This window comes from Zeus faber (assembly GCF_960531495.2).
Source record: "Zeus faber genome assembly, chromosome: 3".
Lineage (NCBI taxonomy): Eukaryota > Metazoa > Chordata > Actinopteri > Zeiformes > Zeidae > Zeus > Zeus faber.
Window position 1 is genome coordinate 14998638 of NC_137190.1, and position 13626 is coordinate 15012263.

The 13626-nt window shown below is 44.6% G+C and overlaps 1 protein-coding gene and 1 long non-coding RNA gene across 2 annotated transcripts in view; both read left to right on the forward strand.

Annotated features, from left to right (window-relative positions):
* The first annotated feature begins 3099 nt into the window (after positions 1–3099).
* LOC307228532 lies at positions 3100–8946 on the forward strand. Its single transcript, XR_013844087.1, has 6 exons — positions 3100–3215; positions 6375–6562; positions 6814–6921; positions 7068–7124; positions 7261–7398; positions 7628–8946. It is a non-coding gene; the product is annotated as an uncharacterized lncRNA (long non-coding RNA).
* Positions 8947–12324: 3378 nt separating this feature from the next.
* kif26ba (kinesin family member 26Ba) overlaps positions 12325–13626 on the forward strand; it is a gene marked incomplete at its 5' end in the record, with an annotated part of 82683 nt that continues 81381 nt past the window's right edge. The window contains one exon of the mRNA XM_079998221.1: positions 12325–12384. Within this exon, the coding sequence (XP_079854347.1) occupies positions 12325–12384 (60 nt within the window). The remainder of the gene's footprint in view (positions 12385–13626) is intronic.

Sequence of the window (13626 nt, forward strand, 5' to 3'; positions counted from 1 at the left end):
GAAGGAGAAAAGCCACCAACCACAGCAACAACAAGAAACAGCCGGCTACAAAAGGCACGATCATGGGAAATGAAGGTGGACCTGGGAGGAAGACTGCAGTTCCCCCAGGTTGTCCAGACAACCCTGAGGCCGGATGTGGTCCTGTGGTCTGAAGAGGCAAAGAGGATCATCCTCATAGAACTTACAGTGCCATGGGAAGAGGGGTGCGACCAGGCCTTTGAAAGAAAAAACGCCAAATACCAGGATCTCTTGCATGACTGCAGGGGGAAAGGATGGCAGGCATGGCTGTTACCAGTCGAGGCCGGCTGTAGAGGATTCCCTGCCCAGTGCGTGTGGAGAATGCTCACAGCCATTGGGATGACAGGGAGGGAGAGAAAGACAGCAACTTGTAGGATGGGGGAGGCAGCAGAAAGAGCCTCTTGCTGGTTATGGAACAGGAGGGAGGAGCTTAGCTGGAAGCCAGGAGGATAGATGGACTGTGACTTGGCCACCATTGCCGACCTACCATCGGGAGGGTGTTGCAGTTCAGGGTCGAAACACCCAGTGAACGATGGATACCATCGATATCAACTCCTTCTGGGCAAGGCTACATTCACCAAAAGTGAATGAAGGGGAAGCACCTCTACATGTAATTGTAATCAAGTAATTATATATATATATATATATATATATATATATATATATATATATATATATATATATATATATATATATATATATACATACAGTGCTGCTTGAACGTTTGTGAACCCCCCAGACATGGTCACTGTTTTTGTGAAAAACATTAAAATAACCTTATTAAACATACATCCAAATCCCAGTTTGTAAAGCACACCTTCCAAACAATAGACACACACACAAAAAGAGATACATTTTCATAATTTAATTCAACAAAGGTGTATTGTTACTGAAAATGTAACATGTGCAAAAGTATGTGAACCCTTTTATTAGTAGCTTGTGGCTCCTCCTTACGCAGCCATTACTTCAACCAAACGTCTTCTGTAACCACTAACCAGTCTCTCGCATCTGCTTAAGGGGATTTTTGCCCACTCCTCCTTGCAGAACCCAGCCAGTTGAGAGAGGGTGGAGGGACATCTGTTATGTACCAACTTCTTCAGGTCTTGCCACAACATTTCAGTTGGATTAAGGTCTGGACTTTGACTGGGCCAATCCAGAGTACGAATCCTCTTTCTCTGCCATTCCTTTGTAGTTTTGCTGGAATGCTTTGGGTCATTGTCTTGTTGCATAATCCATTTTCGTCCCAGCTTCAACTCCCTGACTGATGGCAGGAGATTCTGGTCAATAATTTGTTGATACGCCTGAGAATACATGGTTCCTTGGATAATATGGAGTCGTCCAGGTCCAGAAGCAGAAAAGCAGCCCCAGACCTTCACATTTCCACCACCATGCTTCACCATGCTTGTTGGGAGGAGGTTCTTTTCTTCATATGCAGTGTTGGCTTTTCTCCAAACACGGTGGTTTTGACTGTGACCAAATAATTCCATTTTGGACTCGTCTGTCCAGAGAATGGACTTCCAGAAGGCCTCTGGTTTGTCCAAGTGCTCTCTGGCAAAGTTGAAACGGGCAGCTTTGTTCTTTTTTGAGAACAGAGGCTTCCTTCTAGCAACCCATGAATGTCATGGCTATTCAATTTTCTTATGATTGTAGATGCATGCACATTTGTCCCAGATGCTACCAGAGAGGTCTGAAACTCTCTAGAGGTGATGTGTGGGTTGGCCTTTACCTGATTTATTATTCTTCTGGTGCTTCTGGGTGATAGTTTTGATGGGCGTCCACTTCTAGGCAGAGTTGCTGTCATGTTGAAGGCCTTCCATTTGTAAATTGATTGTCTTACAGTGGATGGATGGAGCTGGAATCTTTTGGAGATGGTCTTATAGCCTTATAGGTCTTATAAGTTGGTTTCCTCTCTCTTTTAATTAGTGCAGCCCAAAGCCTTTCCCAAGGATGTCTCATTTCATTGGTCTGCTTAAATGATTAATTTAGCACCCAAATGTGTTTGACCTGAGTCTGTTACCTGCTTGACTTAACCAATGCAGCTGGGGGTTCACTTACTTTTGCACATACACTAATTTCATGTTTCATGTAGTTTTTGGGCTACTTAAACAAGTCACACTAAACAAGTACTGTACATGCAATTGATAAACATATATCTGACATTTCATACATAAAAACTGGTAATGATAAAATAAGGAAATCATGGTAAAACAACAGAAACATCTAAACTGCTCAAGGGGTTCACATACTTTCAAGCAGCACTGTATATATACACGTCTCAGAGAGGAACTATTGTGTGGCCTGCCGTGACCTTTTGGTTGTCATTCGGAGGCTTCTCCACTTCTGGCCCTACCTCTACGGTGGAAAGTTCCTCCTGCGCATTCACCACACCTCCCTCATCTGGCTCCTCAACTTTAAGGAGCCGGAGGGCCAGCTGGCCCGGTGGCTGGAGGCCCTGCAGGACTACGACTTTCAGATACGCCACCGGGCCGGTCATCTTCATGCCGATGCAGACGCCCTGTCACGACCCCCCTGTGAGGAGGAGGCATGCCCATACTGCCAGCATGTGGAGGACCGGATGACGGCAACGCCGTTGGTGGCGGCCCTCCGGTCCACCACAGCAGAAGGAGACGATTCTCCCCCACCCGGCAGTGACCTTGCCTCCCAAGTCTTAGTGGGCGACGACAGCCTGGAGATCTTTGGTCCACAGCAGCTCTGCTAGGACCACAGACAGGACCCCATCCTACTCATCTCCAGGCCTGGGTAGGGGCAGGCCAACGACCAGCGTGGGCGGTGGTGTCAGCACTGGACCCTGAGACCAAGGCCCTCTATGCACAGAGTTCCAGTCTCATCATTCAAAACGATCTCCAACGATGCTAGCAGGCCCCAGGGGGCCACCGTGAGATCCTCCAGCTCTTGCTTCCTCGCCAGCTGCGGCCACACATCCTCCAGCTTGTCCATGGCTCGGTGGGGGGTGGGCCCATCTCCCCTCGCTGCACGCTACAGTATTCTACTCTGTGGAGAATTGCCACACTTCCCAACTGGCCGTGGATGTGTACACACTAGAATGATCTCATCCCGTACTCTCCCACTCCCCTTTTATATAACGCCGAACAGCTAATATATAAGACGGGGGAGCCGAAAAAAAAACACTTGAGCCATTTTCACAGACCGAAATAGGACCAAGTTGGAGAAAACAGGTATGTACTTATTTTCACGACGTGTTGCACATGAATAAAATAACTGAAAAACAAACTATCACAGGTTATGTACAAAATGTGTGTTAGTAGTGGTGCTGTATGACATAGGAATCTGTGATTATAACCGCAAAATAAACAATTATAATAACCTTGGCATAGCACTTTTAATGCAACTGAAAGTTTCTTAGGTTAATCAATCAAGTTGTAATAATATGGAGAAGAATAAATACAACCGAAATGCATGTGGCAAACGGGTAAATATTATCGTAGACGACACCAACTACACCTTAAATGTTTAGAGCGCAACCTCTCTGTATGCTTTGCTATTGCGAAACTTAGCGCTCTGCTGCCAGAAAGCCCATCCCAAACGGAGCATGCCAATCAGATAAACAACACTCGAGCCAGATCTGGTCCTCTGGTGGCTGAAGAAGTTTATCAGTCCTGGTCCAGCTGTGACCCACACACTTTAAAAGCAGCCATTCTAAATGCCTGGCCCATACATTGTATAGTGACTCAAAATACTGACGGCGTTGCCTTCACTCGTGGGTTGACGGGCCGGAAGAGCCGGCCCGGAGGAACCTGGAAGACGGGTTGCTGGGCGGCGCTCCACTTGCCTCTGACGCCTCTCTCGCTGCCGGGCCTGGATGCGTCGGTCGCTACAGGAAGCAAGCTCAAAGATGCCATCGAGAGAGGTGGGCAGGTCGTGGGAAACTAGCTCATCCTTCACGTACTCTGCTAATCCCATCAGGAATGCGTCAATCTGGGCTGCCGGGTTCCACTCGCTCAGTCGAGCCTGGGTGCGGAAGTCGATCGCGTAATCGACCACGGAGCGGGACCCTTGACTGAGACCCAGGAGTCCACCAGCAGCATCGGGACCTTGTGATGTCACCCCGAACACCTTGCGGAGCTCGGTGGCGAAGGCGTGGAAGGAGGAGCAGGCTGGTGTGCGTCATTCCCACTCGGCCGTTCCCCACCGCCGAGCGCGGCCGGTCAGGTGATTTACGGCGAACGCCACCCTGGCATCCTTGGAGGCGAAGGTGTGGGGCTGCAGAGCGAATAGGATGGAACAGTTCGTGATGAACAGACTACAGCCGTCTGCGTCTCCGGCGTAGACTTCTGGAACCTCCACCTGGGGCTCCAGGGAGTATCCAGGCTGGGCCGGTGCTGGTGGAGGTGGGTCCGGGGAAGCAGGCGGCGGGATGAACTGAACGAGAGCGAGGGCGAGCCGCTGGACCTGGGCGGCTAGCGTGGCGAGCCCTTGCTCCTGGCTAGCCTGCGTCCGCTGAGGTGGAGGCTAGGACAGCCTCCTGGTGTTGGAGCTGTGACTCCACCCTTCCCAGGCGTGCCAGCAACTTGGGGTTGTGTGCTGGGTCCATTGTTGGCCAAATAGTACTGTAAAGGGTGTGGTAAGGACCCAATTGCAGCACAAAGACAGGCAGGGATACTTGGTAAGGTCTTTTATTTGTAGAGCAGACGGAAGACAGGCAGGGAGCAAGCAGGATACGTCGACGGGGACAGGCAGGTTCGATAACGAGGAGTGCAGACAGAAGACAGGCGGGGGGGCAGGCAGGGTACGTGGTCGGAGCGAGGCAGAGTCGGTAGCGGGGAATCAATCCGGAGAACGCTGGAGAGTGTGGTGCAAGCATCGAAGACAATCTGGCAAAGGGTGACTGGTGAGAGAGGCATATATAGTGGTTAGATTGCAGATCTGGAACAGCTGTGTGCGCAGGTGAATGGAGTTGGACTAATGGGACAGGTAAGGAGAGGGAGGGGAAGGTAGATGAAGGCATAGATCATGACACATACTCTTTAAGACTCCGAAATCCAAAGAAACCTCTTTTCAGATTTCTGAAGATGGTGAGAATGTAATTTATTCAGATGTAATCCCCCCTTATCTGGTTAATGCATTAATAGCCCAGTTTTCTAATTGTATATGATTATTTTATTTAATATTTAGTGCCATAAATGTGCATTTTCTCCAATAGTTGACATTCTTTTTAACGCTCAAAGCTACCGTTTTAACAATTTTCCCCCCTTTTTAAAGTCTCAACAGAGACTATATGAAATAAATGAAAATAAGTCAACACTGACGTCAGCTGACGGGGGACGACGTAATCATAGAGCCAAAAGGACGTAGGCATGGATATATTAAAAACAGCAACATTATACATATTTTAAATATAGCTATGACATGTAATAAAAAAATACAGCCGTAAAAAATACACACTCACCGGTCAGAAGTAATAATTCCGTTTGAGGTCAGTTGGCTGGACGGGTCACCGCCACAATGGATTTTCACGCTACTGTTGTGGCTCAGGCTCGACACCACTAGAGGCTACAGGTGCAGTTGCTGGGGCCACCTCGTCTTGGCAGATTTAATTTTCACCCTCCTGCAAGTTCTGGCTCAAGTCCTGATGGCATATCCCAGCGGTGCACACTTTGGGCCACATAGGCCAAGGCTACTGTATACTGACCTCTGCCCAGAAACACTAGAACCATCCAATCGCAGATACAGGACGTACTTGAACGTCTGTCCCACTTTTGGCACACATAGTTAACCGGACCGGTTGTCAGCCAACACTGCCGGATAAAAGCGGCAATCGGCCTTGAAATTACTGCTATCTGCAGGCAGTAAGTCTCTATATTACCAGACAGTCTTACCATATATCTGGGGAAAATGGATGCGCTTGCGCTTTTGGCCACATCCACTAACTAAGAGACTAGAAACAGGAGGTTGTGCCGCATCCCACTGGCAACCTACTGGCAACCTACTGTAGCCAATATTACGCTTTGGATTTACAGCGGCAATTGCAAATGTGATATTGCTGTTATTCAAAGCATGTTAAAAATACACTTAAAGACTTTAATGTCAGATTTCCATTTTCAAAAAGCACATTCTTGCGTTTATGCCCAGTGAGCAGCTGTTGCAGAGCAGTAAGTCTCACAATAGTAAAGCGATGAAAGAAGTTGTGCTTATAACAGTTAAATGTGATGGGAAGCATCATCTTAATAAGGCCTGGGTTTAAAATTGGCGATGCTGTCCACATTAAGGAAGTACAATGTACAAAGGAACTATTTTTACATAACTGAAATAAGCTTCCATTTACCTAATTTATTTCATGTGATAACCTCATTTAGCTGTTTTTTTTCATTCCATAGGAAAAAAAAGGGACCCAAATACACATAAATACGACAGTGTTGATCCCAAAGCCGGAGTTTTGAAGATGTCCAACCCTGTGGAGGGTGAAAGCGTTGGATTTACCGTGATGAAAGGCGAAGAGGTGGAGCAGGGACAGACCTCCACACGCCTCAGAAAGTTCAAGAAAGCTTATCCCAAGATACTCGGGGTAAGACGCTTTACAAGTACCTTGTTCCCTTCCAGTTCTATTGTCCACATACGGTATATTGCTGTGATATTATTCGAAGGAAACCTTTTTGGTAATAAAATACTGTAGAAGGCAGAATGATGGATCAAGTGTGTCTTTGTTTGTCTCGCTACCTTTAAAGAAAAAAAAAAAGAAAAAAAAAAAAGTTACTTGCTACTAACTTAAAATAGTGCATATTGATCTGTAAATAATCTTAACCTTTCTTCCTACAGGCTGTTCACGTAACAATTGGGATCATCATGATCTTGGCAGCGATTGCGTTGTTGTCTGTCAATCTAGGAATCGAGTTTGCACTGACCTTGTACTGGGGAGTCATCATTGTAAGTAAATCAATGGAATAAATCATATTTCAAGGTATACATGAGTCGTTGGGAAATATATTGAATAGTAAATGAGAGAGAATTGAAAACTTAAAAAAAATTGCATAGTGTGATAAAATAACTGAGTTATTTTTCTCCCTCTTTAGTACATTGCTACTGGTGCTCTGACGATTTTCACAGACAAAAAACTGACAAAGGCCATGGTGAGTATCAACTTAAATTGGTTTCTAGATCCCTTTAGAAAATGGTGAAGATATGATCTCATCAAATGTTGTTGTTTTTTATCGCTGTTAAATGATTAGCTTTTGTTCAGTTTCAATCATTTCTACTCTTTTCTAGGTGCGCGGCACTTTAGCGATGAATGTGCTTGCCGCTGTAGCTGCTCTTTATGGATCTACTTCACATATATCTGCTGGTCTCATCTTCCTCTTCCCTCCTTGTCATACCTACAATCAGCAAAGAATTTGCTTTCCTCTGGTGAGATTTTGAGTTGTATATTTTAAATTTGTATCAAGCATTTTGGTTGTAATTCTGTCCATAAGATCATTTTCAAAAAGAACCAATCATCTAAAATTGTATTTGCATTACATTGCATGTGCATGTGTCACATGAACATATTCATAATCGTCACTTATATCAGCTTGTTCGACAAATGCGTCAAGTGCTTTCTTGGCCCGAGCTGCACTAACCATCCCATTATTTTCAGAGTGGAACCGAAATGTTTATGGCAGCCTTGTCCATCCTGGAGTTCATCGTGTCCGTCGTTGTTGTTACATTTGCTGGGATATCTCTGTGTTCTTGTTGTGGAAAGGTGAGAGGGGAAAAATAAAACTTTATCCATCCCCAGAGGGAATTTCTGGCAGAGGAACACAGTGAACACACTCAAGAAAGAGGTACACATTGAAAAAGATATGTAATGAAAATGTATACATGTGTACTCCATTTATCCATCCATCTATTCATCCATCTATCAATCCATCTATCTACTGTATGTATGTATGTATGTATGTATGTATGTATGTATGTATGTATGTATGTATGTATGTATCTATCTATCTATCTATCTATCTATCTATCTATCTATCTATCTATCTATCTATCTATCTCTCTCTCTCTCTCTCTCTCTCTCTCTCTCTCTCTCTCTCTCTCTCTCTTCTCTCTCTCTCTCTCTCTCTCTCTCTATCTATCCACCTCCTGTATCTATCTGTCTATCTCAATATGGGCAAGTAGTGGTTGGTGTAAGTACAAGTAATAAGTATTGCAGCAATATTACTTAAGGTGGCGCACAGTAGTAAGAGCAGTTTAAAGTGGTGTACAGTAATAATACAGACCTGCAGACGTGCCCAATGCAAACACATGGATAACACTTCATCCTACAGATGTGATCCCTGAAAAGTTGGGCTTTTTTTAATGGGATTTATTAATGTTTTTACACTGTTTTCCTCCATTTTGCTGCCACCGCAAGACAGCACGGCATGTTTTGTGTCTAAATGCTGTTTTTCTGTGATATCATTTTGTTCGAAATCAAGAGGAGCCCATGTAAGAAGAGATCAGCATAAGATCTTCAGTCCTAGTTCGCTCCTCTTCAGTCCTCCCATTTCAGTCTTTCTTGTAAAACCTTATTTTTTATTACCATTTAATCAGTTTTACACCCCCAATTGTTTTCCCACAAATACAGCCATTCCATCTCGCGTAGGAATAGTGTTTTCAACCTGTTCAAGATTCTGCACCTATGTACAAGTATGTAAAAACACACTTGATAGATATTTTGACATAACATCTACAGTTAATGCTTTTACGGCTCCAGTTAAGCGCTACTATTCATGTAGCTATTGTATATAACTTAGTTCTCAAAACATTGTTTGTTTATACAATTGAATGAAGTAAAGTATGTTTAGAGTGTTGTGTTCTGTTGTTTCCATTTGCCATGATCTTGCCTCTGCTTTTCAATTAAACGTATACATTATGTGTGTAATTTCCAAGTACACAGGTCCTTTGCCAAGGAAAGATGTTGTATTTACAATATTCCCCTATATAAATGTTTACAGTTTTCTTCACCGTAAATGTTCTATTCTCCTCTATAAACGTTCACAGTATTCCTCTGTAAATCAGGGGTGTCCAAACTTTTTTCACCGAGGGCCACATACAGAAGAACATGCGAAGGGCTGGGCCAACCACTAGAGGTGAGGTATATCGCCTCACCTGTCGTGTATTAAAGTTGGCAAAATCAGTCAAATGTAGGTAAATTATGCTTGATAATTTAACCCTTGAAAATAAGAACAGCCTACATCACAGCATTCCATGAATGAGTTTTCATTTATTTTGTCACAAAAATCGCTTGGCAGCACATTCTCAAAACAGCAGCCTCAGATTGCTTCTTAGTCAGGATGGTGATTCTCCCTGCACGGCCCCTGTATAAAGGGGGAGAGAAAAGGGGGAAAAGGGGATGGGTGTATTTCAAGCTTGTTCGGCAAATAAATTGTTGGTCTTGTTAACACGTCGACAAATCCGTAAGAAACTGTTATCAGCTTTAATCTACTGCATTTAATAAGTAATTGGGCTCATTAACACATGAATGCTGTGTCGTATATGTTTAACTCACCTATAACGGGAACAGCGGGGCGCACCCATTCTTTTTTTTTTTTTTTTTGCACTGGCGTCTCATCAAGGGGGAACTTGGGACTTTTCCGAGCTCCGGTGGACGTGGGGCGGGGGAGAGAAGCTGATGTTGATTTCCTCGGAGAACGGTCGCACCGCATCTCGATACGTTCTCATCGCAGACTCTGTCCCACTCCTTCCCGCCTCCCACCGAGAAAGGGAGTCGGGAACGGCTTGACTTCTGTCTGGGTGATAAGGGGAAGAAGAAAAAAGAAATAAATCTTGGAGGCGCTGACCTCCAAAGCAGATTTGATTTCGGACGGCGTGGGGAAGGAAGCGCGCGGCATTGGGGTCGCGCCGGGATGCTTTTTCATGCGCGCATGAAGTTGTGGTGCGAGCCGGTCTCTGCCTTGTAGGCTCCCGTTCGGTGTGTTAAGGTGAGATAAGATCAACTTGACAAAAATAAAAAAATAAAAAATAAAAAAAAAGGGCCGGGTCCGCCAACCGCAGAGGGTCACTCGGCTGACGGGGAGGTCGCTCCTTCTCTTTCAAAAACTGGTCGATTTCTGATCTCGGGGGGGGGGGGGGATAAAACCGCCGCGACTCCAGCCGGCTCCCCCCCGGTGCTCGAGCGTCGCCATCGGAGAGGAAAGCTGGAGAATTCCCCGCGGTAGAGCCCTCGGGCTCGAATCACGTCCGCCGTTTTCACAGCAGCGTTCGTCGCCGAGCCGAGCCGCCGAGCGCCCTTGGCACGGAGGGGCTCCTGGGTGGGCGGCACAGCGCGTCTTAACGGCCTCGCCCCCACTCCCACCAAGCACACACGCACGCACGCACGCACGCACACACACACACACACACACACACACACACACACACACACACGCGCGCCATAGAGGCCGTTCCTTTGCGCTCGCCTGTCGTTGCCGGAGCCCCATCCCCTCGAACCCCGCGCAGCCTGACCCATCCAAGTCCCCCATCTTGTCAACTGCGTCAGACGCAGCTTCAAATAAAAAAAAAAAAAATGAAAAAACCGTCGTCGTGCCCCTTGAGGCTCCTAAGACCAAGCTGCTCCTCCCTAAATGCAAAAGTTGTCGTCAACTCCCCGAAAAAAAATAAAATAATAATAATAATCAAATAAAAAATGAACAGGTCGGCGGTGTCCGCGGCGTCTGCGCTCTCGTCACCTGCAACCGATTAAAAAAAAAAAAAAAAAAAAATCAAATCAAAAGCACAAGCTTTATCTTGACACTTGGCGTTATAAGTTCAGCTGACGAGTCTCCGATTGGCCGCACACCCGTGTTTCTGGACACGCGAACGTTGTTGAATTCTCGTCCTTGGGCCGTAGTTTTGACACCCCTGCCGTAAATGTTCTATTCTCTATAACCGTTTGTCTCCTAGACTGACAAATACCTGTCGCCTTCAATGACTCAGTATGAACAGCAGAGCTCACTGTGGTTCCACTAAACTGTTCAACAGACTGGAACTGGACACTTACCAAACTTCCACTTGTCCTGAATCTGTATTTGTGTATATTTAGTGTTTTCGATGAAGTGTTTTGAATATTTTATTTTTGTATATTACCTTGAGTATATTATATTAATACCCCAACAGAGATTGTTTATGTTCATTCATATTTTCAAATTACATTAAACCTGCGTATTTTAGTGGTATTTGCATATAACCAGTGATATTATGGGAATAAAAAAAAAAAAAGAAAGCGAGTGATAAGCAGTGATTTAGTTTTAACTTCCTCTGTGACACAAGCACGCGCACACACACTAATCTTCGCGAGCTACTGCACGCGCAGGCTTGCAGTGTTTTGTTTCTATATGTATATATATATATATATATATATATATATATATATATATATATATATATATATATATATATATATATATATATATATATATATATATATATATATATATATATATATATATAATGTATAATGTGCTTTATAAGAGCTTAATTTTACAACCACCTCACAAAACTGCAGTAGAATGTACAGGTTCAATTTATGTGTGTATATGTATGTGTGCATATATATATACAGTGTGTATATATATATTTTGTGTGTGTGTGTGTGTGTGTATATACATATAAATTTATGCTGTATATACGTATATATATATTTATTAATTTATTTATATATGTAAATATTTATATATACAGTATATGTATGTGTGTGTGTGTGTGTGTGTGTGTGTGTGTGTGTGCGTGTGTGCGTGTGTGTGTGCGTGTGTGTGTGTGTGTGTGAGATAGACACGTCTGGGTGCGGACACGCCCACTTCCAGATGTGCCCCCCACCGTCCACCTCAGCTCAGCGCTGGTCTCGGCGCCGTGGAATCATCCTCAGTCAACAGGGTGCACGGACCGTGAGGCAGAACTCCGTCCAGCCGGATCTCGGACCACCCACCGCCCCGACGCGGCTCAGAGCTCCCCGTCCGCGTCAGGGCATCCCAGGCTGCTCTCACCTGCAGGAGGAAGCCTGCGACCAGAGGGATGTGAAGGAGCCGCGTCGAGCGCCGCTTCCACTCCACGCTGCTGCGACCACAGGAGTGCGACCTGTGCCATTTCTCCACAAGGATTTCGCTGATTTGTCTTCAAGGCACCATTCGTGGAATTAAGCGTCATTGTGTCTCGTTGTTTCTTATCCCCCCCCCCACCATCCCTTGGAGACATGCAATATATTGTTTCTCGGTTTCCACGTGGATTTCCAGGAGCTTAAAGGACAGACTGCAGTGGATCCATCAGGTCCAGTTTTGGATGTGAAGCAGAGATCTTTTCTCCCTCCACCCCAACATGACATCACTGTCTGGGACCAAGGAGAGGTCTGTGACCAGCCGTGGAAGAAAGTATGGGGTAGGTTATCCCCCCCAAAAAAGTGCACTTCTCTCACTAAACAATAGAACATGGGGTTTTGCAAATTCCAAATGATGTGGTCTGTGGTGAAGGAAGGTACATCCAATGGAACTGTGTCCACACCTGGATCACTGACCACCCGCTCAACCCACATGGAGTGGACTGCTTCATGGGCTGTTTGCTTCACAAAGGGAGAACTACTTATTATGTGATACAATAGCTGTCTCATAATTCTTTATTGTTACTTTAATCGCTTTAATTGTAAATTGTGAGTGTGTACAGTGTATGTATGTATGTATGTATGTATGTATGCATGTATGTATGTATGTATGTATGTATGTATGTATGTATGTATGTATGTATGTATGTATGTCAAGATATTCTGATCTCAATTTGACTTTACCTGCAGCCTATAAATAAAGGAAATATTAATGATATTACTAATCCTAACAATACACCCTTGACTGCTGCTGCACCAGTGAGTCTGCGCTATACCTGCATTTAACCAGTAATCAGCCACCCTCATTTCCTCAACTCCCACACTAATAGATCCAATGCTCGATTGACACACAGCTTGGAATCTGACTTTTCCCCCTTAGAAATAACCACTGGATGCTCATAGCTATGATACTATATGCACAAACAACGAGAAGATCCCAAGATCTGTAAATCCTGTAGGGTTGGAGTGCTGTTCAGTTTCCGATTACAGTCTTAGCATTATACTGGCTGTTTAGGTTTGGAGCTTTGCATTATTCCTGAGAATATTGAATAAAGGAATGTAGTGGAAAAGCTTAGACATCTGTTGATATTTTAAAATAGATATATCTAACTATAGAGATCGACAAACCACTGGCCCTTGTATTTAAAACTAGTCAGAGCAACTGAACTGCTTGCATGTGGTTGACTAAATGAATTATCAAGTACTGTGTTTCATTCAGTGCCATTATGTCAGACGCCTGGTCCAGTTAGAGAGGTGGGCTGATATAATGAACACATACATTCTGGAATTTTCTGAACTGTATATTGCATTATCATTGTTATTGCATTTTTGCAGTTTACACAAATTACCTCATGACAAGTAGCTTTGCTGCTGTACAAACACCTGTAGAAGACGACAAAATAACTTCCCCTTCTCACTGCCCACACCTAATGTTCCTGATTCGTATTTTCATCACCATTTTATTGTGACATTTTTCATATTGTAAGTTGCCATTTAAAGGGTTGGCTATTAGGTTGTCTGGC